This window comes from Numida meleagris, chromosome 3 (assembly GCF_002078875.1).
Source record: "Numida meleagris isolate 19003 breed g44 Domestic line chromosome 3, NumMel1.0, whole genome shotgun sequence".
NCBI classification, from domain to species: Eukaryota; Metazoa; Chordata; class Aves; order Galliformes; family Numididae; genus Numida; species Numida meleagris.
In genome coordinates, this window is record NC_034411.1 from 18,932,774 (window position 1) to 18,960,250 (window position 27,477).

General features: G+C 37.6%; 1 protein-coding gene across 6 annotated transcripts; it reads right to left on the bottom strand.

Annotated features, from left to right (window-relative positions):
- LYPLAL1 (lysophospholipase like 1) lies at window positions 902-27,477 on the bottom strand. 6 transcript variants are annotated; one of them, XM_021390883.1, is made up of 6 exons: window positions 27,039-27,153; window positions 26,494-26,603; window positions 23,039-23,138; window positions 13,046-13,215; window positions 1,772-1,887; window positions 902-1,160 (listed from the first exon to the last, which is right to left on the bottom strand). In XM_021390883.1, exons 3-6 carry the CDS (start codon window positions 23,083-23,085, stop codon window positions 921-923), a joined length of 573 nt encoding a protein of 190 aa, XP_021246558.1. In that variant the 5' UTR covers window positions 23,086-23,138; window positions 26,494-26,603; window positions 27,039-27,153; the 3' UTR covers window positions 902-920. The 6 variants fall into 6 exon arrangements, with proteins under 6 accessions (XP_021246558.1, XP_021246560.1, XP_021246554.1 ...); XM_021390885.1 differs by lacking the exons at window positions 26,494-26,603; window positions 27,039-27,153 and adding an exon at window positions 27,383-27,477; XM_021390879.1 differs by lacking the exon at window positions 26,494-26,603 and having other exon boundaries at window positions 27,039-27,193.

Below are 27,477 nucleotides of genomic sequence, written 5' to 3' on the forward strand. Positions count from 1 at the left end.
TTAATTTATCAAGCTGACACATAGATGAATCATCCACCATTAAAATGGACACAACGTTTCTTTATATCACAATTATTATTTACAACTCTTCTAAATGTTCATGGAGGAGTCAAGTATCCTCATCTTTTAATTTAAAATGTGATCTTGCAAGCCAAAATAAAACTGTTGGCAAAACTAAGTTTCTACAGGAATAGTGCCCAAAGAATGATTTCTTCAAAAACAGGATATCTTACCAGGGATCGTGGCACTTTTTCTTTTTAAACCTACAGAGAGACACAGGGCTTAAAGAGCTCACATAACAGTAGATCTCTAAGTAGCACCTCAATGATACTAAGTAATAACAAGAGCCTGTGGTATAGACAGACACTTGCTACTTGTGACTGCTTTGAAAACTGTATCACAAAGATCAGTTATTTTTCTGAGGCAACATACAACTCTGCTTTGATACATATTCATTCTGACATGCTGAAAGTTCTCATGAAGCCAATAAAGTCGCTCCAAGTTAACTAGCTTGAACTGTATACTGAAAGGTCCATTATTTAATGACTGCTCTGGTCTACTTTTACGCCAGTGGACACAATCATAGCACTGTATACTTTTCAACCTCAGAACACAAAGAAAAAATACGTATCTCAGAAATACACAACTTTGCTTCCTGAATATTGTTTGGATAATTCAAGGAAGTTTTTAATAATGTCAGTCATTATGTTCCATAGACTGACAAGGATGTGTACTTAAAAAATGTACAAGAAAACAAAAAAAGAAATCCTTATGATGAAGTGGGTGTTAATAGCCAGCACCATCATGTTGCTACTTAACTGAACTCTATGGAATATAACAGTGTCTACCTGAAAGTGTGCTTACATAATGTGTATGATTTTAAACCCACAAACAACAAAAGTCTATGAAAACTGTATCTTTTATTCATTTGACTTTCCTGCTTCAACAGGCAATTTCTTCAGAATCCAGGTTTTCAGGTCTTCTATTACAGTTCTATTTAACTCATGACTGAGGTTTGGAAAAGTATGAAGAGATGCTGATACTCCCAGTGATTTTAACACCTTATTGGTTTCTTCACCCCAAGAATAAAGAACTAGTTGATCAGCAGTTCCGTGACACTGAAATAATTCTGGAAGGACACTTTCATTTCCTTTCAAAGCCTAGATGGAGAAGAAACACCGTGAAAGACACCACTACAAATTTTTAAAGAATATTTACAATTACATGGTAACAATTTACATAACGGTTCAACTTACTAATCTGTCTACTAGTGCAGATACTGTACTATCTATACAAAAGCAAACAAAGAAATATAGCTGGAAAAAAACACGCACTTCAAGTCCCAGTGGTAAGTCTTGACTAATGATAAGGCTTAAATTTAAGACTACATCCCTTTCCAAATAAGAGAAACAAAAGAAATTCATGGCAGCAGATGGAGCCCATGAGTATTTTAATTCACTATAAATTTTCAAACAGTTACATCTACTCTAAAAACTATTGACAACTTGCAAAACATTTGTTAATTCACCTTCTGCATTGATTTACTCTGAAAAAAGTAGCTGTATTGCCTATTCAAAAAGGAACAAAACATCATGTAAGGACAGTTTTAAAGACTTATTTCTCTAATACTCTGCTTACCTATTTCTAGGAAATGTAAGTTTAGATTATTAATCTAATACCTCAGATGAAGAAACATGCTATACTTGATTTTAATTATCATGCTTTTCTTTAAGCTAAGCAATATTACTGTAAAAACTTTTCACACACGCACCTCATAAACAGCAGAATCTTTATTGAGAAAACTTGACAGAGCGAAGACTCCTGCAAGATCTCGATGAAACCTATATGCTAAATGCATTGCCATTCCACCTCCCATTGAAAAGCCTCCTATGATGCAACAAAAGAAACAAATATAGGATTTTACTATAAATTTGTAATCCAGTATCCGGTCTGATTGTTTTTATCTTCAGACTTCTACCTTTTAAACACAATGCAACAGAAAAGTATTTTCAGTAACAAGATTACAATAATCTTAAATCAAAAGTTGATTCAATTCAGAAGTCGGACAGCTGAAGAACTGTTAAAGGATCGTCACTGAGAAAGAAAAAAATATAAACCAAAATACTAAGACTTTAAAGGCTGTTCATGTACGCCCTATTTCAGATACTTGAACATTGTGTATATATATTCATATATGAACAAAGCAAAATTCTGTAAACAGAATTCTTCCTGTTTTTTTAACGCAAATTATTTGTCCTTAGTTGAATACCATTTAAGCATAAAAGATCTGTTTCGCTGTTGTATTCAACCAATAAACACATTAGACTACTCAGAGTTTGAGGTCCTTTTCGTTGTTGTTACTCCTTAGAATAGACAACATACAGGGAAAAACAGAGAGGTAGCCCACCTCAGAATCATTTAAGTTGTAAGGGACCTCAAAGATCACCTAGTTCAACACCCCAGCGATGAACAGGGGCAACAGAGATCTAGCAATATCTCTGATCTAACAGCTTTCTGTTAAATATGTATCTTCAACTGCACAAATTCCTTATGCAAGAATTCCTCAGGTATGATTTTCACAAGACAAATACTCACTCATTAGGAAAGAAATCCAGACCACTGCATTGCTTCACAAGGATGCAGTACATAAGGTACTATGCTGACTGTATCCAGATAATGACTACCATGAAGAATGACTGGATTGCTAAAACCTTTCTAGCACACAGATAACTGGCAGAAAGGTTGTGACAGCAGCCGTGCTCAGAGCAGCACTGGCATACACGTACTGGTGAGATCATTGGTTTGTGCCAAGCTGTTAACTCATGTTCATTAGTAGCAAAATTCTGTACTGAGACCTTTTTATGCAAAAAACACGGAGATAGGGCTTGAAGGAAAAATACAAGTAGACAAAACACACAACCATTTTAGCTTAGCCTTCAGAAGTGATCAAAGGGAGACATGAAAATGAGTGTGGCTCTTCTGCAAGGACTATGCGAGCCCTCTGTTTTGAGCCCGTTCTGTCGTACACATAAGTTTCATATCGCTGCTGTACAAAGCCCAACAAGTGCAGCACCTCTGCAGTACTGAAATTGAGCCCAATGATATTCAACTGTGACACTTCATTGGATGCTGCAACCACACACGATATCCTCGGGGCACACAAGCTCAGAGGCAGAAAATGTTGCACTCTAATTACTATTTTGGTCACAGTGAGACAGCCTCAAACAGGGAAGTGTCCTTCAATAAGTACAATTGTATGTCCCACAAGGTCTAACACCCTTCTAGCTTACAGAACATCTTGTACTGTAACTGGAAGATTTGGCTTGACTTGAGCAAAAATTTTCCTACAAACACTAGACTAATCCAGACAAAGTGTTCTACTTCTCTCACACAACAGTATTTTTAATTTCTGATCAATTTCTGATCAGAATTTCTATTGAACTCTGGTTTCTTCTTTCCAGTTACTGTCATTTGTAGTCTTTTGGCCATATTCACCTCAACTGTAACTGAAGTATCTCAGTTTAACACGAGTATCAGAGAGAGAGAGAAGAACACAGTGTCTAGAAGACTGGAGTCTGGCCTTCCTTTGCAAACATGACCCTCAACTGAATTAGGAGAGTTGTATCTTCAAACTAGGAGATATACCTGGAATCCCGTAGCTGTGCACGGGGGAGATGATAATACTCTGATACTTATCTCTGGTAAATAAGGACAGGACTTGCTGTTTACCCTTGAAGTCAATCTTTAATTTAAAGTTAAAAGTAATGTCTAAGTACTCATTGGCAGTTCAGAAATACAGGTAGTTGAAGAATGCATGAGTAAGTAATTCCAAAACACACTTCAGGTGATGTGAGCTGTGTGAAGTTTTGAAGAAACTTGTTCTCACAAAAATATTGAAAAATCACTGCAAGCCTGTCACCTGCATCATCACCTCCCACCAGACATATTCTTTCATACTTCGGAGGATTCAACAATGAAAAAAAAACACGTTGCAAAAGACTCAGAGTAATCCCCAAAATTTCAACACCACTGATACCAGATTCATGGAAAGAAAAATAAAGCCTATGGAAGTACCTACAAATACAGCAAGTTACGCAGCTATCATACAAATAACAACATATATGGAGATGAATTTTTCTGTATTCTCTTCTGCGGAACCTGATCATTTCTACCCTTTCCTTTTGATCATTCTGAATGATGCTGTTACGTCAATCCTCTGCAAGAAGCACTGTAATACTGTCATAGACAGTTTACAAATAAATGCAGATATGCTTTGTCCACTTAGAAAATTAAGCCTGTTCAGTGTTTTTGAATATGAAAACCTTTGCATTGAAAACTCATTACTAGTTTGTAAATGATTTAATCTAAAATTTTGTACTGAGTTAGTCACAGTCTGGCAACACTATCTGCAATTACTCACCAGCAGTCTTTGACAATGCAGTCACCTTCTGTTTAGAAGAACATTAGGTAATGGTTCTTTCATGTGGCTCATACTACCATAAGAAAAATGTAATACAAAGGACAACTAGCTCTTTGAAATTGGTTTTCCAGGAGAAAACCTGAATTTTATCACTTGACACCACAATAATCGCTGAACAAACACCATACAGTAAATACTTTGAAACAATTTGAATAAGCTTTTGCAGTTGGAGGCAAATCCCAACTACAGGAAGTATGACACTGTAAATGTAAGTTCGACATAACGCTAAAAAAAGTATGTTCAGTCAGTAACTTCTGCAGGAATTGAGTTTTCAGATTAAAGAAAAATAGGCATTGTACAGATATTATAAGAAATAACATATGAAGTGATAGAACATAAGCAATACAGAGAAGTGCATTTATGCACACTTATGATCTCAATATAACCTATACATAGACCTTACAGCATTGTTAAGATTATCATGAATTAATCAAGATCAAAAATGACACTGCAGCATTTTGATCTTAGATAGGCAAGACCTTCCCTTGAGACAATGTATACGGCAGGAGTGCAAAGGCTGTGCACAAGGTTCAGAGTTTACTAACAAGTTTTACAGAAAACCTGTGCTAATTTTCTACTTTTTTTCACCTCTTGTATCTATTTTTAAAGAGATGCTATTAATCATTAACAAGTTTAAGAAAAACACAACTACCAAACACTGGTTTTATAATGTGTGGGAGTAATGATTCAGTAGCATTATTTCTCCTTGCAGATGCCATTTCGGGAAAGTATTAATACTAGTGATTAGAAACTTAATGTAAATGGTTTAAGTTGCCTGCCTTACAGAAGAGATTTAGGCACAGGCTGAAGCATAACCACATACAAAACAGACTCAATTCAGTAGAGCAGATTTTTCTAGCAAAAGAACTTCACTCAAGTATGCATTTATGACCTCAAATTTGCTTCTGTATAGTCTGGTTTCTAGGCGAGACCCCTCCTGCAATAAGAATAAAACTGCTTGTAACTTGCTTTGCTAATTAAGAAAGATTTTGTGCTAAATACAAAATTTTTGAACTAAATACAAATTGTTGAAATCACAGGATTTTCACACTTCCAAATTAAAGAATGTGACTCAGAAGGAAACTCCCAAGATCTACTTTATTAATAACAAAACATTCTTGTCTAGAATAAGGTGTAACAATACTAACATAACATAATGTAACAATGAAGAGAGACTGAATTGCTTGTATGTAATTTATTCACGCTTGAAGAAAAAAAAAACTTCCATCACCACTGCCACTTTTCAGTGATAAAACCATTTTAGAACTTATAAGTAGCCTTAGGAACTTTTAAAGGTAAAGATGTTTGTATAAAGCCTTGAGCTCACTTGTGCTATAGATGTTGCTTTCTATTAATTTTCTCATTATTTCTATCAGTTTGAAATGATAATGTGGTTTGTGATGGTGCTTCAATATTACGTTCAGGACCAAACATTTACCTACTATCACACTTCAGTTTTATTCATTTATTTGTATTTGGTAAAACAACATTTGGGTTTGTATCCACGAAGGTGAAAAAACATTATCTAGCACTAAGGTTTATTTTTCTCTGTGCCTCTTAAGCATCCCACATACAGGAGAGAATGTTAACTGTCTTTTCCCCCTGTGTTGCACTTAGTACATGCAATGACTCGTTCCTGGGTTCAGAACGCTCTAGGTTTTCCTAAGGGAACAAAAACTTAAACACGGCTTCAATATTGCTGATTGCGTCTTGATTTATAAATCTGACTGTACTATCATAAAAATGGTTTGAATTCAAAGGGACCTTTACCATCTAGGTCCAACTTCTTGCCCATGACATCAAGTTCCACATAGCCCCATCCAACCTGGCCTTGAACACTTCCATGGATGGGACATCCACAGCCTCTCTGGGCAACCTGGTCCAGTGCCTCACCACCTTTATAGTAAAGAATATTTTACTAATACCTAATCTAAATCTACTCTTTCAGTTTAAAGCTGTTACACCTTGTATTACAAGAAATTCTGATAAAGACTACTCCCATCCTTCTTGTAAACCTATAGAATCATATGGAATTACAGACTAGTTTGGGTTGGAAAGCACCTTGAAGAAAATCTAGTTCTAACCTCTTGAGTTTGTGATTGTCCAAGAACAACTTGTTTATCCATACAGCCTTCTTGGACTTCCTGACTGATTTCCTCTTTGTTAGGATACAACACTCCTGCGTTTGAAGAAGGTGATCCTTGAATAGTAACCAGTTTTCTTGGGCCCCTCTTCCTTCCAGAGCTTTATCACATGGGACTCAACTAAGCATACCTGAAGAAGCCAAATTATGCTCACAAGTCCAGGACTGCAAACTTGTTGTGAGCCCTCCTCATTGCCCAAAGAATCTTGAACTCCACTATTTCTGGGCCACTAAAGCTGCCCTTGAGCTTCACATTCCTCACAAGTCACACTTCAGTGAGACCGAGGTCCAGCACAGCATCTCTCCTCATTGGCTCCTCTATCACTTGGAGAAGGAAGCTATCATCAACACATTCCAGGATGCTTTAATCATTTTGTTACACATGATGATTATGGAGATTTACAAAACAGTGAACCAGGTCACTTTTAGGTCCTTCCAGTATGATTTTTAAAAAGTGATTCAAGATGTTTTTCCACAGTAAAAATCACAGTGGCAGGAAACAATCTTGACTATTAACCACATTTAGTGCATTAATTCTCATATCTGCAGGGAGTACAGATCCACTATTTGCAGAGACAAAGCATGAGCTCCTCTTCATGAGTTAGTGCTGCAGAATTAGAAACTAGTTCATTACAGCACAGCATCAAGAGGATAAGAGGCTACGCCCAGACTTTTATGATAAGGATAGAGATCTGGATGTAGGAGTGGGTTTTGAAGTGCTTATTTTAAACAATTTTTTTCTTTTGTTTCTCTAATAGTTATTTTTCATCTTCCCTGCATTTCTTCAAATTTGTCAGTACAGCTTTGGTAACAAAGTGGCAAGAGATGAATGTCACAGCCTCTGTACCAGCACTGTGCAATCAGAGACAATTACCCTCCTGTTCTATCAGGCTACACTAGCAGCTGGTAATTGCCTTTGCCCATTCTGTTATCATCACAATATATTACATGCTCTTGCCTAGTTTTCCTTTTGTTTTCATAGCATTTTTCATTCTCCATTTCTCCTTTTTGAAATTTCAACTTACAGTTGCTTTAATCAGTTTATTATCATGAATTTTCCCTAAAGCTACATTTCAGTTTACTTTTTGCTCTCCCTAAGGACTTACTGTGATTTACCTTCTATTAATGGTAACAGCAAATCCTTGTTCTACACATCAACTGCAAAAAAGCTGACTTTGTTCTGACCTTCCTTTTTCCATACATGAATGGAAGTACTATATACATTTAACAGTGCTCATATATGAATATCAGAGAAGAGTACAAATATACCAGTGAAACAGCAAATTCCCTTCTCTACAAAAGTCCCAGAACACTGCTCCTGTGTAAAAGCTTCAACATGCACTTTGTCTCAAGTGAATTTCCTTATATCAGCCTTTTTCTCCTTTTATTTATGGAACTTCACTAAATATTAAACTTACAAACCAGCAGAACTGAAATGAATGGTTTAACCCCTAAGAGCATTTTTATTCTGTTTGTTACTCACTGTCTTTACAAGAACAAATTCCCTTGACTGGCTCAGCCACTTCCTCTTCTCTGGAATAAATTTGCTATTCAACTTTCTCAGTATAAAAAAAAAAAAAAAACAGCATGTCTGAAAGTGTATTTAAGTGACATGAGTTTTACTGTTTTCTCATAAAAAGTATACAGTGGTTTCTGAAGCACCACCTCAGTTAAACTATAATCTAGTTATGGATTTTCAACTGAAATAGGTGGTAGAAGAGAACATAAGCAATCAACTTTCAGAACTAGAAAGAAAGTAAAAGCCATGAAGTCTCAAACGAGTGTTCATTCAGATGTTACTCCACCAAAGCTGTGGATATAGCTACATCTCAAGCGTGTTCACGGTTGTTTCTGAAAATGACAAAATAGTCCTCCTGCCACACTTAGCTGTAATTTTTACAGTCAGCTCAGTCTTGTAATATTAGGTTGATTTCTGAAACACCTACACCTGCAGACCTCATAGCCCATGTGTTATGGTGCTCAACTTATGAACATGAAGAGACACATGTGCTTCTTCTCCCTAATCCTGGTTGTAACCAGCAGTAAGGGGAAAGATCCATGACAACTGCAAGTATATACTCCAAAACCAACTTTTCTCCCAACAAGAGAACATCTAACTTACTTTTCATGAGGTGCAGAAGAGGAGAACCTTTGAAGCCAAGTTAGAATGAAAGAAGAGAAGAAAATTACGTGGAAGAGCACTAGGGAAAAAAGATATTCACCCATCATTAAACATGCATTAAGAAAAATGCATTTAGAAAACTTGCTTTCCAACTCCTGTCATTTATCTCTCAGCTTTGCTTGCTACTCCCATCCATATATTTTTATTATCTCATACCTTTGCTTCTTCCATGGTAACCTGGTATACTTGTGAACTCATCTGGAATGTTAATCCTTCTCTCAACTCTCACCTTAAAAAAAAATGGAGCATTTATTTTGTTTCTCTGCAGAAAGTACTATTTATGACTCAAATACCAAACTGCTAGCAAATATGTGCTGTGTTGCTTGCAGTAAAAATAATTATCTTTTGTAAAACAGAGGACATTGAGAAGAATTATAAAGGAGACAGCATCAACATGGTCTACTAGGAAAGGTTTATACTAGGGAAAGGTTTAAAATAGAAAAAGAACAGGTGAGTGATTCTAGGTTGTTGTAGGAAAGTTGTAACTCGAGATCTTTTAAAAAAAAAGACAGAAAAGCAATGGTAAGGATTTGCCTAAGTAGCACTGAATCTGCACTGACACTGAAGATGGATTAGTGAACTTGACATTGTGAAGCCTTTCTCTTCTATGACCCTATAGGCACAGTCGTGAAGTAAGTGCATGTCAACGTGCACTCTGAGGCATGTCTTGAATGCGCGCTGTGTTTTAATGAATTATTGCTGATTTTTCATCTTCTCATATTAACAGAATCTTCTCTCTGGGATGTCAAAGCAAAGTTTTCTCCTCCCCATCTTAGTCTCTCACACACACAGAGATGGAAATGCTAATATTTACAAGAGGCACAGAACTTTCATGTTACTTCCACCATGGTTCAGTAGCTATGTAAGAAGTCTAGCAATAAACAAAAGTGGTTGTGTGTCTTGTTATTGTTACAGTGCAAGGGGTCAGGAATCGTGTGTGTGTGTTTTGGCATACAGTCAAATCTACAGGACTGTTATTGAAAGTTTATTTTCACTGGCCGCTTATACAAGTGACTACAGGTGGCAGAGCCCAATGTGCTTGGGTCAGCATTTCTGTACTACACAAAAAGTACTGTACTTAAGAACAATGAAGAGAATGAAAAGATGGCCTTTCACTGAAACGTAGTTGACTAAAGTGAACCCTATCCTTATGCTCCAAGTGAGAAGTGTCTATTTCTATCAAGCGTCACCATATTCATGAGTAAGACTGTCTAAATATTTGGCATTATCCACCTAAGAAATTTATAGTACACCATCACTTCAGAAGTAGTTAAACACACAAAAGACCCACCAACACCTGAAAACTAACTCAGTTTTAAGTAGAAAATGAAGTGATTGTCCCGCATTTTAAAATGCTATTTGCTTAACTAATTTAATGATGAATTCAGAGATCTATAAAGAAGGATCACAACCAGCTTTTAAGAAGGGGTACTATCAAAGCTCCAAGAATCAGAATTTGACTAATGTTTATCATGCTCTTATCTCCAAAGTCAAATAACTTGAGGTTATTGGCAAGACGTGCTTCAGCCAGGAACACCAGTAAGAGTAACTCAAAAGGACTGTTTAGCTAGAAAGTTATTTCCATTCAAAGGATTCAAGGGATGATATAATTATTTAGAGTAATTAATATTTCAGTCAGAGTCTTCCTTCCTTCTCCTTACAAAGTCAAGAGGAATAAAATGCTCAATGAATAAGTAGTTTACTTCTTTCAAGAGACTTCTACATTGGCATGAAAGCAATGCAAACTATCAGGAAAGGAACAGGCAGATAAGCTGCATAGCACTGTATGCTGGTTGATTTTAATAACAATTTATCCACATCCAGTGAATTAAGCATTTCAGTTCTTTGCTTTAGAAGTAGATTCACAGTGCAACTGTTAAAAACAAAGTTGCTGCAATGTTTTAATTGATATAGAAAATGAGAGGCATAGCATAATCTGACTTCATCCATAGTTTCAGGGTTCAGCTCTACAGGCAGCTGCTTTTGGATTTCAGAGCTAACTGTGCTACCCAAAGTAACAGTACAGGCTGTAGTTTCTCAGAACGTATGATCTTACTGTACCTGCAATCTTCAGCCTGGTGGAAAGTTTGACGGCTCCAGAAGGAGACATCCCCTAGAACACCAGATGACAGGCTGCTCATTTCCACCGTTTGAGTGCCTACACCACTTCCCCCTTCCTGCTTGCCTAACACCTAGCTTGCCATCATCTAACAATATCTGACACTCACCTTCAGCCTGTAATTTCTTGTCCACTATTCTATATAAAACCAGAACCTTCAATCTTGTTACCCTCCTCATACTTATTTTGTTTTCTTTCCACTCATTAAAACACCCACTTACTGCAAAATAGAAAGTCCCACAACCCAGCTCTCCATAACCCTGTAATAACTATCTCATCCCATGTAACTCCCCTCCCTGCTCATGCAACTGTTCTTGGCTTCTGTGATGTACCTGAAAATGACCACTGCTGCTCTTCATGTTATAAAACTACCAAGTGCCTTTACAGGAGCTCTGCTTTCCTGCAAGAAACAATGCCAGAATATGTTAAACTATTTCACAAAGGCCTACCTAAAACTATCAAGTATGTTCCATTACGCTGACTCTTACTGATATTAAAATCAGCCTTTATTCATAGAATCCTCACAGGATCTCTTAAGCTTCGTTCTCTATTGCATTCCATACTAGTTAACCATTAAAACCAGCACAGAGAAGGCACAAAGTTCTTGTGAAGGAACACTAAGATTTGCATAGCCATATGTGACAATTCATTTTCCACTAGTTAGTTGTTTTGTTTTTTTTTGTTTTTTGTTTTTTTTTTTAATGTATCCATGCAGACTCCCTGCTTCTGTTCTCTGGCTGGAACTAATTCAGGGCTGCCTTATTTTGTTTGTTACATGAAAATCAGATCCACTAGGATGAAGCATCTGTTCAAAGATGTTCTGTGCAAAGAAACAGTACCTTACTCCAGAAGCCTGAAACCAATGTTCTTTAGAGTGAGGAAAATGTGCACTTTTTTTTATTTTACAGATGAGAAATGCAAGTACACAGAGACAGAGACTCCCAAATACATGCTGAAGCAATTGGTGCACATCAACTATACTCTGTTTAAAATTTGTGGGGGGAAAAAAAAAAGCACCTCACACTGCAGTCTACTAATGATTTTGAGGGCTACAGAGAAAGAAGAAAAATCTAGTAGCAACCTAGATCTGTAAACAGAACATCTCCCAGCTCACCCTACGAAAAAGCACCTGCACTTCTTCAGCTGTTTCCAAGCCAGCAGGTATAACACAGGAAAGAGAGATCAAAGGCTGTGCTGAAAGCCATCCAAAACAATGCATTCCGCAGCCAGGGCAATAAGCCAGAAAGGGAAAGTAAACAGAGGCCTTCAAAGAGTAACATTGGGCTGGACCAAGAAAACATGTAGGCTGAAGGGTAGTGGCTTCACCACGCAGGAGCTCGATGGCATGACTCACTTGGCCATAAATTTAAAGTTCCCACATTAGGAATTTTTTCCCCAACCTGAAATAGTTTGTGGTCTAGGGATGGGACAAGGAGCCAAGGACTCCTGAATTCTCACTCCCTCTCTCATGCAGGCTACTCCTTTGGCCTCAACTTCTGTGCCTCGATATCCCACTCCCTATTTCACAGAACTACTGTGAAAGCCGCTGGAAATCTGTGGAAATTAAGAGGGACAAGAAGATAGACATATGAAATATGACAACTAGCACATCATTTGTCGTCAAGTGTAAACCTTTAGTGATGTATAAAATGCCATTTGTTTCCCCATGCATTAACTTAAATCAGAATCTTTAAAGCAGTATGGAAAAGTCCATGACAATTTACACGCTACCTCTGCACTCTCCAAAATACAAGCCTCTTTGGTAAAGCATGCCAGAAGTACGCCTTTTCACCCTCTAAAATGGCTAGAAGTAAAAGGCATGCATTTTTCCATTGCTTCCAGTAAAGCACTGCTCACTATGTTTTAAATTATGATTAGAAATGATCATTTCAAATTAAAGTTGTTATATATTACATTTCTGAGGACACTGTTTGCAGTTAGCCACGTTCATCCTGTGATATAGGTTTAAATAATGACTGAATGTTCTTGAGGATTGGCTGTTGAAAGAGTTATTTGGCAACAGCAAGACAGGCTCATGGGCTTTTAGAGCGAAGTAATCTCAAAGTAGATGATCTCAACAATTAGAAAATTAAAATAAACACATCAAAAATTAAGTCTTACCTATTAGTATCTTGTCCTTTGTGATGCCATTTTTTATCTCATCATTAATCACATCTGTAAGTCCTTGGCACATAGAGTCAATACTCTCAATGTGTTCTGGACAGTCATTAGATATTTTATATCTGTCAAACCACACAGTGGAAATGGCTCCCTTCATAGGTGTATAAGGCCTAGAGTGGTGGAAGGAAAGGAAACAAATGATTAATCAAGCAAAAGATCAAAAGCTGTCAACATAATTGGTAAATAAAATTTGCTATTTGTCCAGCAAAGGAAAGAAGGAATGTCTTTCAGCTCTAATTCACTTCATCCCCAATCACTTCGCATTTTCTTGCATTCAAAAGACTGTTCTTCAAGAGTGAAGAAGGCATTTGGCAGCTATACAAAATGAACTGACTGAAACTTCCAATGTCAAGGTTGATCAGTTCAGCTAAACATTATCAATCCTAACCCAGTCAAGAGGTTCTTAATCCCAGAGCTAGGATTGAAATCCCCCGGGGAATAGGACAAACTTAAGTAGCTGCTCAATAAGACAACTTTGAAGGAACTAGTGTTATGTGATTCAGTTGACTTATTTTTGTTGAAATTAACAGGAGATGCATATTATGACCCTTCAAGTACTTTTAAGACATTTCTTCCATTAATTTTTTCTTCTTAAATAAACACAGCCATCTTCACCTTAATAAGGTAGGTAACTCAGAAGTAATTGAAAGAAATGCCATGTGCTTACTGGTTGGTGCACAGACAAATTAAAGGCATAGCAATCTTTTTTTCTCCTCCATAATACTGTGTTGTCAGATTAATATTTTTAAGTACTGCCTAAACCTCACAGTCATGAAAGCTCCAATTGAAAGCAGCCTTTCCTTTGTTTTTAAAGAAAAAAGATAAATAGAGTTCTGAAATCCCAAGAAAGGTGATCTAACTGCCTTGCAGTGGTTTCACAATTTAATATCAAAAATCTTGCTTTGAGATCGATGCTTCAGCTCAAAACCAAGCCCCCTAAAATCCTTAATTGCAATGTCTAATCGGGGGCACATACTTCATTTTTACTTAAGCTTAGGTGAGCTCAGATCAGATTACAATCACTGCCTATAAACAGACAGCTTTTGATAAGTCTGTCTGTATGAGAACCCACTGAAAAGCTAATGCTGACTTCTGCGCTTTTGATTTTTTCAGTGCTAGGATTAAACAAAAACACAGCTAGCTTAAAATGAGAAAGGCACTACTTCAATTACCCTTAATGAAATAACAAATTCTGCCTTTATTAATACCAGAGAGGTTTCATACATTTCATATGTCAATGTCTACTTCTAAACCACAAATACTGCCACTAGCTGAAGTATGCAAAAGGCTGAATACTACTTGCGTTACTCAGTCATACAAGTAAAAAATGAGAGAACAGATTTTCTTCTACCAGGAGATATGAACATGAAATACATAAGATCCATGACTTAAAAGCTGATAAGCCAGGTATAAAGAAAGGCAACAAACAGGAGGCAGGTACGCACAGACTGCGCTGTTTCACCTACTTGAGCACAGTTTCAGTACGTGAAAACTAAAGCAATCCACTCATGCTCAAGATGGTCAGCTTTAGTTGAGTGCGTACCTTAGGCTGTCCCTCATTTGCTTAATTCAAAACTAACCATGTACTTAACCACCAGAACTAACATATACATATACATATTTTAGTCCTTACTTGTCCTTTAAAAATGTTTAACTACTAAATTTAAAGAAATACAATGGAAATATTTCATTCACCCAGCAAGCTGAAGATGAATGAAAAAAATCTCCTTTTAATTCCCTAGCATTAAGGCTGTATCCAGGACTCCTCCCAAATGAATTCACCAGTGCCTAAGAAACAAGATTACAAATTTTCTGATTTGCTTATCAGCTTCTAAGAGTAACTGCTCCAGTCAAAAACACCAACAGTGAAACCAATGGATTCTCTCGAAGTCTCTTGGACAAAATACTGTACAGACTAAGCAGTTAAACAGAATTTAATACAATGGTTTAGTTTCTCACTTTTATGCCAGTCCTGGTAAAAAATGCTTAGCAGTCATAGCTAGAATGCTTTATTTTCTAGTAAAACCAGAGTAACACGTATACGTGAGAAAAGATGTATAAGATTATAGTATTATCACAGGAGGTTGAACAAGGACTTCCATGTAATGAAGATGTGTTTTATTTCATGGAAAATACATATTATCAAAAAATTAAAACATATTTCCCCTTAACTGAAAGACAATTTAGAGTCAGTACTAAACCCATGATGAGATTATAATGCTTGATCAGAAGTCAAAACTCACGACTTTTACCTTCTGTCTTTGCAAGTTCTTCAGTGAAACAGATGAAATACTAATGTGCCTTAATCCCAGAGTAAAAGACCCCCAAGCAAACAGATGAGATTCTTTCAGCTGTCTCAAAAACATCCATGCAACCACTCTTGATTTCTCAGAAATACATTGAGAATAACTTTATGTAAAAGTTGGGAAGTAAGATTCTTTTAATGGTTCACCCAACTGGCACATCTGTTTTAGTCATTCACCTTGTTCTTTATATAAATCTCTTTATTAGCTGGCACACTACAACTCAGACATTACCACGGTAAACAAATATGCTTGGCATGGAACCATCTGTGCCGCTCCAAGAATACAGCATAAAATTTTTTCATACAATTAAACCACAAAAGAAAAAAATTCCTATGTCACATGGACACAAGAGATTGGACCAAAATACACAAAAGCAAAGAAATAGAGACTGGAGTGAAATCTCCATCTATTAAGTATGGTCAATTAAGGACAGTGTCAAATCAAATGGCCGCTAAGTTTGGATTTTTGCTATCCTAAATTCAAACAAAACTTGTATAACATTATTCCCAGCGTGTTTTTCTGTACCTTACTTCTCTTACTCTTTTTGAATGGTAGTAAAAACAACTCCATGTCCCTAAAACACAAGCTTTGGAGATTCTGCATACCAATACACAGCCCAGACCCAAGGCTTGTTTGTTCTGTTTTTGTCTGTTTGTTTTGAAGGACGTGTTTTTGCTTTGTTAAGCCTCTGGAACATAAAAAAAGATTCAAAATCATATCAGAAAACAGTAATCAAGAAACATTCTTCCAGGTATATCGAACTTTCAAATGTATACCCATTTTTAAGAGATTTGAAACAACTTCCTACAAGTTTAACTAACTCTCTAACAAAGAGATTGAATGGAGGGCGACATGGCTAGCAGCATTTAAGAAACTGCAAGAACTCTCAGGAAAAGGATCTTAAAGTGCGTTCTCACATCATTCTAGATCATTTTCTTCTTAGTACCTCACAGGTCTTGGATATACTTCTAGAATAAGATACAATATGAAACTGTAGTTCAGGAATATCCCACACACCTCCCATCTGAATGTCTTAAAAGAAAAATTTGTGCTCTAGTATCTCTAAAAGATTAAAAGGATAACAAACACATATTCAAATACAGAGGTAATCTTCACTGTTCATTTCATTGCAAAGTTCCAAAGTAACACCAACCATTCATGTTTTCACAAACTAAAGCTAGATTAGCATCTGCTAATGTGGGTTACATACTAACAAGGAAAACAGAATGAAAGTAGACAGCAATACCTTCATCTTTTTCCACCTTTCTGAAGCATAGATGACCCATTCTATGCCTTAATCTCGTATAGATTTGTGCTAAATAGCTTGAAGTGATCTTAAGTTAAAACAAGCAGAGAGGAACCAGATAATGGCACACAAAGTTCAAATTCAGATCTAAACCCATGCTAAGTTGTCTCCAAAATGTTACCAGCATATAAATTCAAATAAAAGTACAGATGTTTTGTTTGTTAACCTGTAAATAACTGTCCCTGACAAACATTATGTTACAAGACATAAAAGGGTAAGACAAGACTACTAGCTGCTTTCAGTAAGAAGTGTTGAATAGCAGACAAGCACATGGATAAACAACAAATATATTTCACCAACTCTTCCTCTTGACACATAGTTTTATCACTGTCTTTACATTCAACACTCAGATCACCCTGCTGATAGTCACATGAAATACAGACCACTCGGGATCTATTCAGGTTTTTTTGAAGTTCCAGACAGAACTTCTGGAGGTGTGAGACAGAATTGAGAATTTATAGTGAAGTTCGGCTTCAAGATTCAAATAAAGATACTCCAAAAATTTTTGAAATCCTTATTTTCGCTTCCTTCCCAAATTCATCTCCTTTTAGTTAGGAGGCACAGGGTCACATAAGACTTTGTAATGTTGTCTTTTAGAAGTCTACACGTCCCTTCAAGAAAATCTACAGAGCACAGTGCCAGATTATCCAAGAGGTAGAAGCAAGTCTTGACTCTGCTACAGATGCTTTCATTGAAGAAAAAAAAAAAGACATTCAATCTTACTCCCTAAACCCAAATTCTATTTGCATAATTTCACTGCTGATACCAATGCACCACAACAGAATATCTGTTTCTTAATGCTGCTTTTTAATCCCACTGTCAAGTTGAAGCTGAAAGTGTACTTGGAAAAAAAAAAGACAGAAGGCAGAGGGCAGAGAATCCACATATTCAAACCAGAAGCATTATTCAGAGATCTGATCCAAGTTATATCTTATGCTAAATCTGAGGTTCAACACAGCTTAACAATGAATCTTTACAGTACGGTAACAGCATAAAATGTGCCAGAAATTCAAACGGCTTTAACAAGTACACAAAAAAGAGTCATCTCCACAAGGAGTAATTCCATCTGTTCAACAGAACATCCCGTGCCTTTTCACTCAACCACAGCAATGTAAACGCAAATGCTTTTAAAACAGTTGTTCTGAACCTCCGCTGCCTGAAATTGCAATAACTGAGCAAATACATTACAGTTACCTGAAGAAACAATGTTTTGATGATTTTTGTTACTTCTGATAAAGTGTTACCCATTCAAAACAAAGCCAGCTTCAAAGGTGGCTGACATAAAACTCAAACTCAGCAGGTCAGGCAGATTTTTATTTTATTAATTGTCTTGTCTTTTTGTTTGGGGGAGAGGATGCCATTTGCAGGGATTTGTAAAAATCAGAAAAACAGCAATAACATTGCGGATGTGTAGACCGTAAATGACCTTTCCCACCCACAGGAAAGCATTACATGTATGCATATCCATGTTTTCCTCACCTAACAGAATGGGAGAAATAAAAGGAAGACATGAAGCTTCTCCCAGTATGCTTTCATCATTACTATGCAGAATACGGTTTATTTCTGCTTAGAAGGAGACAAAAGAACCATCCCATGATACCAACCAAAACTTGCATTTGTCCCTTAAAACTCTGTTTCTAAAAGACAACTTTGTGTTAAATTTATGAATGAGGTTAGGGCTCACAAAAGTGAGGGATTAATAACACACACTTGAGCCAAGCATAGTATGATAGGCACCATGCACGCTCCCCTACACGGCTCTGCCAATCCATCTCAAGTCTGACCTGCAGTACCCCTGCTGCTTTTCCAATCCTAGGCCTCTCACTAGCAGAGACTGCCAATGGTGCTGAACGGTGCCAAACTGTCTGGTGGTTTTGCAATATAGCCAAATGGGGACTATGAGGAGATGAAACTAATTTCCACCCGTGAGCAGAGATGCAAACCTAGGTGAAAGGATGGAGACCAGTATGTATAACACCGAGTAGCTCATAGCAGCCACAAACTTAGTGACAACAAAAATTAGAATATACTGAAAAAACAGAGAAGCTCCACAAAGAATTATTGGCCACTGAAAGGTATGTTGAGTGAATCTCAGAAAAGGTCCACAAAATAGCGTGAGTGGTATTTATAGTTTACTTTCTGACTCGCAAAAGAAGACTGTCAGAATGGAATGCTAGACAATGCAAAGAATCTTTGACCTAGATTTTTTAAGGAAATTACAGAAGGTAAGGTATACTTATTAAAACAAGTGGAGCCTAAATGGTTTTTAACTTTACCACGTTAGCTCCTGCAATGCCAATTTAAACTATCACTTTCTATTATTAAAAAAAAAAGTTAAATTGGGTAGCATTCAGTTCTGATTTAGAAACTCAATAGAAACCTAATGTTTAAGTCACAGTCATAGCAGCTGAAACAGTATTTAAAGCTGTAGTCATCCTGATCCAAATAAAAAAAAGGAAAAAAGGAAACCCTTTCCTTTAAAACTATTACTGTAGACGTGGCTTTAGGGATTGCATCAGCTACTAGGGCTACAATTTGAGATCCCTTGTTTTAATTAGAAGTCACACATTAGCATTACAAGGGAGAAGAAATACAATTCTGTTGTCTTTATCAAGTTAAATCTATGTACATTAGCACTGGTCTTGAAAGAAAGCTAAAGCTGAAAGAACAACCCACTAAAATAGAACACATTTATGGATTTTCAGTAACCCAAATGCCTATGTGACAGAAAGCAAAAATTCTTTAAGCAGCAAAATCTGGAAATTTGTAAAGCAAGCCACTTGAACAAAATCTTCACGTATCACATTCAGGCATTTAATTTCCAAACATACTGCACTTCCAAGTGCCACTACTACATCTCACTGAGACTTCAAGTCCCTGCATCTTTCCATTTTTTATTTAAGCACGCTCTTCACCACAGGATTTGTTTGTAACTGCAATTTGCTGCTAGAACACCTACATCGTTTCTAACTACATTCTGTTACTTCCAGTCAGGAAACAGGCAAATTTGAGAAACTTCAGGACACTCTGAAGTAATGGGGAAAGTGTGAAAATGGGGTGTACACTTTATCTGTTTGAGGGACATGTGGAGGATAATTTTCTAGACAGACCCTGAACATTATAAAAGCGAATGATTAAAGAAAAGTAAGCCTTGAAAAAAGGCTGAAGTATTTTACAGAGACCTTCAGAGGTAGAAAACAATTTTTATAAAATGTATTTCAGAAACATTCTGTTGCTTTTACCCACATAAAAGAAAAATCCTACCTAGTGTTTGTTGAAATCAATGCTAATCAAACAGAAAACATGTTTTAGAATTCTTCTAGCTTACGTGCTGGGCTGGTTTTCCAACATAATTTTCAAGTGTCCTGACTCTTGAATCAAAACACATCTGATGCTGTAGTAATAAAGGAAACGTGCTCAGGATAAAAATCCAAATAACATTCAAAAACAAAACCCATCTGAGCTCCACAAAGGAGATTTAATGTTTTACAGAGAATTTTGAGCTCTGTTGCTGTTCAGAACTCTATTTAAGAGCTGAAGACCCAAATCTAAAGACTTACCTACCAGCAAAATTAAATTTTCAAGAGTCAAAATTTTCAAGAGGCATTTTCTAACATGCAGTTTATCCTGTGAAAGCCTCTAGCATTGCAGTTATATTAAATCCGCTATTACTGGCATAACTGTTTCAAGAGTGTTTAATGTGTATGTGGTAAGCTATGCTGGCAAAGATTGGAGTTTATTATAGACTATGATCTACATTCACATTAGCAATATTTTGCCAGAAGAGCCTATTAGCCAAGCAATCCTAGTATGGTCTTGCCTAACTTAAAGCTCTTCTTTGATTTCATCATTAGTGTAAAAACCTGCTGACAAAGCTTTGTGCTCTGCTCCTAAAACTGACAATGCAGTGGGAAACGTTGTGCCATCCAGAGATACTCCTTCACTCATCGCTGCAGCTTTTCATCAGCATCTGTTTCCAGATGCTCAAAAGCTGGATCAGAACCATATGTGCATACTTGCACACATGCAACTGCCCACCTGCAGGTACCATTATCAAGGACACTGAATTCCCCTGTTGGTGCTGGAAGCATTTGGCATTCTTACCAAAGATGCACGCACACGAATTTAAGTACATATACATGCATATGTATGTTCATATACAAAATCACAGCACATTCAAGCGCTTAATGCAGATTTTTCCATTGCTATTTAAGTTTGAATGTTCCAGATCTTGTTTTCATTTTCTGTGGACTGAAAGGATAATGTTTAGATACTGTACTAAGGGATATAGTTTAGTGGAGAAATATTGGTGGTAGTTGGACAGTTGGACTGGATGATCTTGGAGCTCTGTTCCAACCCCAGTGATTCTACGATTGTAAGGAAAGGAATCATTGCAAATATATAAAAGCATAAGGTGCTTGAACTTTAACACCAAAATAACACTGAAAGGGTCTGCAAAAGCTTTTGTTACTTCTGTTTCAATCAATAATACTTATTCTCACTTCTCATTGCTGCAAAGAGCGCCGAACATTATCGTACTTGATGATATCTGTCTTATTTCACTATGTCAGCTAATGGTGCTTATTAGCAACAGAAAGGTCTACACTAATACTCCTAAGCATAATTTATACTGCCAAAGAGAAACAGTGTGGGTATTTTTAATTCTTTCAATACATAATTTCTCACAATTTTGCTACAAAACACTTAACAGAATCATGCACGGCCTCAGCCTGTTCTTGAAAAGACTAAAAACAGCCTTTGCTTTTAAAAAAAAAAAGTTCTGTTTACACAGATCTTCTAATTATGACCATATCTTTCTCCCAATCTCTTTATAAAAGTAAAGAAATTCAAAGCCTTAAGATAAAATCAATTCATGTACCCATTAATGTCATTCATTTAACTCTGATCTTGCTGGTTATTAATTAATATGTAGCTTTTGTCTGTAGTTATCCAAAAAGCCCCCCAAATAAATGAGATTTATGGACCACAGAAGTGCAGTGGGATGGAAAAGCGAAGCACCAGCCTCACAGATGTGGTCTGAAGTGCTCTGGCTGCACCTAACACTTGACATTTCATAGGGTAGCAAAGTCTCAACATTTCTCTAGTACTTGCTCTTGACAGGGAAGAAATAGAGCCCATCAGTATGTTTGATCTGACACTGAAAATTCCACCTATCACTTCAGTCTGTCATTACTGAAGTAATGATCACATTATTTACAAGCACTCATATTCAATACCTACTAACCCAAAAGACACTGCTTTAAAGACTTGTCATGAGCTTGATTTTTCTGTAACAGTGAGTATATTCACACAGCAATCTCTCAATTGCTTTTCCTGCCTAAGTGGATCATAAAAATACATGGTCAAGGAAAGGTTTTTCACATATTAGTGATTGCCAGATAAGATCTGTTATTATACTTGTTAATTTGCTCCAAGAATTTTTTTTCTGACTTTCAGAACTCTGTACCTTGAAAGTTCATGTAGAATATCACAACTTCCTTTCCTTCAGCACTCAGCCACACTTTGGCACAGAACTGTACAGAACTTTAAGCCCCATTACCATTAAAGAAAACATTTTCCTAACCTAGCGCCACAGACATTTAAAAAATGACTTGATATTATGAAAAATTAAGCATCTTTGAAATATAAGACCATATCTTTAAACAGTTAAATACAGGCATAGGTGACCAACTTCTGGCCTTTATGTTTGACCTCCTTAACTTTCAAAATCACAGAGGTAAATATTTTTTATCTCCTTGTGGCGTACCACTGAATACACAAGTGTCACTTAATAACAAGATCTTACCTACAGTGAACACTGAGCACCGTTCTTTTTAACAGTTGGTCAGAGACAAAATTAAGGAAAAGTATAATTTAAAATTCCCAGTCCTTCCTCCAAGAGTTGCAGATTTTTCACATCCCATTGGTCACAAAGACAGTCTACCAAGAAGCACTGAAGCCCAGCATTAAATACAACAAAGTATTTTAGTGTTTAAATTAATGCAGGTAGAACAGAGACACAGAATACGGCTTTATAATTCAATTACAGCACACACGGGAGTATCTTCTACTTACCACAAGGAGGCTGAAAGATGTAAGGACAACACTTGAATGTGAATTGGAAATTGCGACTTACATGAAGTCTTAATCCTTCAGCATTGCAGATGCAGTGCAGCAACGCACTGTTGAGCTCTGATTTTGCCAAAAGGCATAAACATTAAAAAGGAAGCATTACAGCAATCTGTACTATATTCCCAAGCATACTTTACAGTAGTGGATTAGAATAATTTAATCATACTGTTAAAATATACTAAGCAATACCTGGCAGGAGCCGTTGGATAAATTACTTTTATATGTTGGAAAGCCATGTCTTGATTCAAAATTTGTTTTATCCATGTTCTTACTCCTTGGCCAGTATCACCTGTAACGCACAGAAGAGTACAGCAAGAATTACTCTGTACAGAGGGGAAACTATGCAATGTCAAATGTATTTATACAAGACTGAGCCAATTTCTTAATCACAAAGTTAATCCTCCAAACTCCTGAAGAAAATAACCTTTAAAATGAAGATGGACTCAAATACTCCTAGAGACAGACTCCTCAGGAGGCTCCACAGCATAAGTCGACAAAGACTTTACTACATCCAGTGGCTGAATACCTCCAAATCAGGCACACGGTCTTACATCTTATTTGCAACTTACCTCACTTGCTGATAACAAAACATAAAATAAATACCAGTGGACATTCCAAAAAGTGAGTTAGAAAACTTGCTGTAGTAAAAAGTGATTCTCTCTTTTAAAGGGAACAGCATTTTATACTAAGCTACTTTAATACATAGTCATGCAGTAAAGAGAATCTTCACATTTAATTATGCTAATGTTATACATAGGCTTTAAGGGAAGTATCAGTCAAACTTTTTGTAAATGTGCTCAAGTTTGAATTCAAATATCTGGCAAGCTTCTCAAAACCATTAATCCAACAGGTCTTACGAGTATGCTTTATTATTAATCATCCAAACTCAGCCTATAGTCAAAGTCCCTACAAATAGAAGGGCTATGAATAGATATATAGGTTGAATTCAAATGCAGCATGCGTTCCTTTCAAACACACACTTTCTAGACCTCATCTTTACTTCACCAGCAGCTTCAAATATAACCTGTCACCTCCCTAAAAACGCATGCACACAGAGGTCTCCAACATCCCAGCTCAAAAAATATGGTTTCTAGCAGGCAGTAATAATCTGTAGTAATTTCCAACCTAAAAAGTCAGGCAGGATTCAGCAAACTGGAATCTCACTTCTGCCACTCGTGCCATATTATTTCATTCTTCGCTGAAGTCAAAGACTCCTTCATATTCTCATCTCAGACCACTAAACTGAATTAACAGTATTCCCTGTTGTTTTATTTCAGATTGGTCAGGCTGACTTTAGAACTCATTTTATTCCATGAAGTGACCAAGCCACAAGAAAAATGGTCCTAATCCACGCTTTCTGCCCTCTTACATGGGTTCCTCTGAACAATGACACATGAATAAACCAACTTACTGCTACACTGATTATAATTCCCAAGTAGACAAGGTTTTCTCTTGCTTTGCCATTCACAGAAAATTTAGAGACTTCACTATATTTACAGTCAGTGCATTTTAGAATTGACAATAGGAAATGAGAAGGATCCAAACCCAGCATTTTTTTTTCCTGTTGAGCACATAGCAAAACCATGAAGTTCTGAGCTAAATATCCCAGGTGGCCAATAAACAATAGGGTCCCAAAACCAACACAACACATTAATGTGCTATTTTAAAAGTTAAAAGTCAAAGTTACATCTTCAATTGGATGCTTCAGAACACATTCCACAGCACTTCCCTTACATGGGTAGTAAGGTTTTCACCAACATCAGTAGAAGCATTTACAGTTCTTGAAGCCAGTTTGCCAATGAAAAGTTAATAGAAAACTCTTTAATTTGACAATGGCTTACTGTACGCCAAGAGTTCCTGTGGTCCAAATGCTATGCAACCTGCACGTACATGTATGCAGGGGTAAAAAAAAAAAAAAAAATTGATTTGCTAAGAACAGAATGGAGGAAAGGGAGAGAAAACACAGTGACACGAAACAAAACACAACAGCATTCCAAAACGTTTCTCTTTGAAGCTGTTCTTAGATTTTAGCATTGTCTATCTTTCTGACCATTACTAAGAGGCAAACAGTCAATTCTGCTTCCAAACCTGAAATAAACTGATGGCAGCAATAGTTTTTCTCCCTGCCCTGAAGAAAAATTATTTTCCTTTAAAATACATATTTCATTATCAAATTTTCTTTCAGTATTTGTTATGTAAAGTTGTAAACTTAAATTGATCAAATGTACAAAAATTTTAAGTTTGATTAACAACCATTTGCCTTCTTTTCTGAGCTACCAAACAGACCCTCTATTTAAAATCGGATGTACAGTACCAGAAATTTTCTAGCGTTTTTTTTCTCCCATACCATTTTGTATTTACATACTCCACTTGTTACATTTTGGCTGCAGCAAGCATTATTAACAAAATGGATTCATGCCATCCAACTGCCACTTCCCATCACAAGCGCTGTATAGAAGGTACCAATTCAGTTTTATATGCCAGCCCACAGCAATGGCACTGTGGCTATTTCTGTTTTAAATTCTATCCAGCGGAATTGCTAAACAAAACCAAATAAAAGCACCCTCATACTTACCCCTTGCAAACATTATGACTGAAGTCATATTAAAAATGAAAAATTGTAGAGTGCTTTGACCACATGTGGAACCAACCTCTAACCATAATCTTCCCTACCTCCTCCAACATGAGAAGAAATTATTTCCTTGAGTATCAAAACATTAGCATTAACAAGAGGGCTGAACACACCTTACCAACTCTCTTTCATTTTTGTTTTTAAACTTTCAAGGTTTTAGAAAGAAATGTAATTAATCTGTGTAAAAAGGCCATAACTAATAAGCATTTGTCACCTAAAAACAAAGACTACAGTAAGACCAAAGGAGTTAAGCATGTCACCATGTGCACATTCCTCAACAAAACAGATTGCAAGGCCTTGATCTAATAAAAAAGAAAAAGGATCATAGGGTTTTTTTTTTTTTTTTTTTTGAAGTCACATGGACATTATTACTGTTGTTTAACATTAACCTTCGGAATGAACTCTCCCCTCTTATTCTTGGACTGCTGAGGGCCTATTGTAGGTGCCAGGATGCCCACCTGCACAGGCTGGAATCTTCCCAGCAGGTGCCTTATACAACCTACTAACATACGCTTTTAAAAGCATTAGAATCGTTTGAGTTGGAAGGGACCCTTAAAGGCCATCTAGTCCAACTCCCTGAGATGAACAAGGACACCTATAGCTAGATCAGGGTGCTCAGATGCCCAACCAGCCTGAGCCTGGACGTCTCCAGGGATGGGGCATCTACCTCCTCTCCAGGCAACCTGCTCCACTCTCTTACCACCCTGACTGTAAAAAACTTCCTCCTTATATCCAGTCTAAGTCTCCCCTCTTTTAGTTTTCAAAATCCATTTCCCCTTGTCCTATCAGACCCTACTAAAGAGTCTGCCCCCTTCTTTCTTACAGATCCCCTTTAGATACTGAAAGGCCGCTTTCAGGTCTCCTGGAGCCTTCTGTTCTCCAAGCTGCACAGCCCCAGCTCTCTCAGCCTGTCCTCACAGGGGAGGCGTTCCATCCCTGGAATCATTTTTGTGACCCTCCTCTGGACACACTCCAACAGGTCCATGTCTCTCCTGTACTGAGGACTCCTCACCTGGGTGCAGCGCTCCAGGTGAGATCTAACCAGGTCAGCTTCCTGGGCTGCAAGGGCACATAGCTGGCTCAAGCCCAGCTTGCCATCTGCCAGTACCCCCAGGTCCTTTTCTGCAGGGAACGATATCAGTACTCTGACAATCTGATCCTAGAAACTCCTATAAACATTTTAATTAGGAAAATCATCCTTCACACGTTGCTACTCTCAGAAATAACGGAGTATCAAACTAACGAGAACACAGCTTCCAGGTGAAGCGAGCCGAGCAGGTATAGGACAGAACCACACACTACAACTGACCCAAGCGTAGGGAAAGCCCAAGCACGAAGCCCACCTCCCACGTGGGGTCAGCCCCACGCTGGCTCCAGGGACAGGAAGGAGAAGCTAAAGCCGCAGGGCAAGAGGCACCCGAAACCGGATTTCCTCACTCAGCCCCGCCGAAGAGAGCCGCCACGCTCCCGGCAGAACACTGGGGCGGAGGGCAGCTCTCCCCGCCCTTCCCAGCAGGCAGCGAGCCCCTGCCCCGCGCCGCGGCCCTAAGCAGCAACCTGAGCCGTGCAGGAAGATGAGGGAGGCGGTGTGCCGGCCCGCGGGGGACACCACGCTCCTCTGCAGCGCCGCCATGCCCGCCGCTCCCCGCCTCCGCCCGGCGCACAGCGCACCCGTCGCGCCGGCGCAGACCCGGCCCCGGGCGGGCAGGGCCGTGCTGTTTGATCCAGGCCCAAGAAAGAAACTTCGGTGCTACTGGGTTGTTTCTTTGCTGTTCTTCGCGTCCACCTGTATTTCTTCATCTTTTCAAACAGCGCCGTCATAGATTTAAAATGAAGTTTCCATTGGTGGCTGTAAACTTGCCTTCTTTTTTTTTTTTTAATAGAGCAACTAGAACTCTCACCATGCTGTCCTGGTTAGGCCTGACTCTGAAGTCCTCACTTTTAATTCCATACTCCATTACCACAGTCTATTTATGGAAAATGGTATACCTGTACA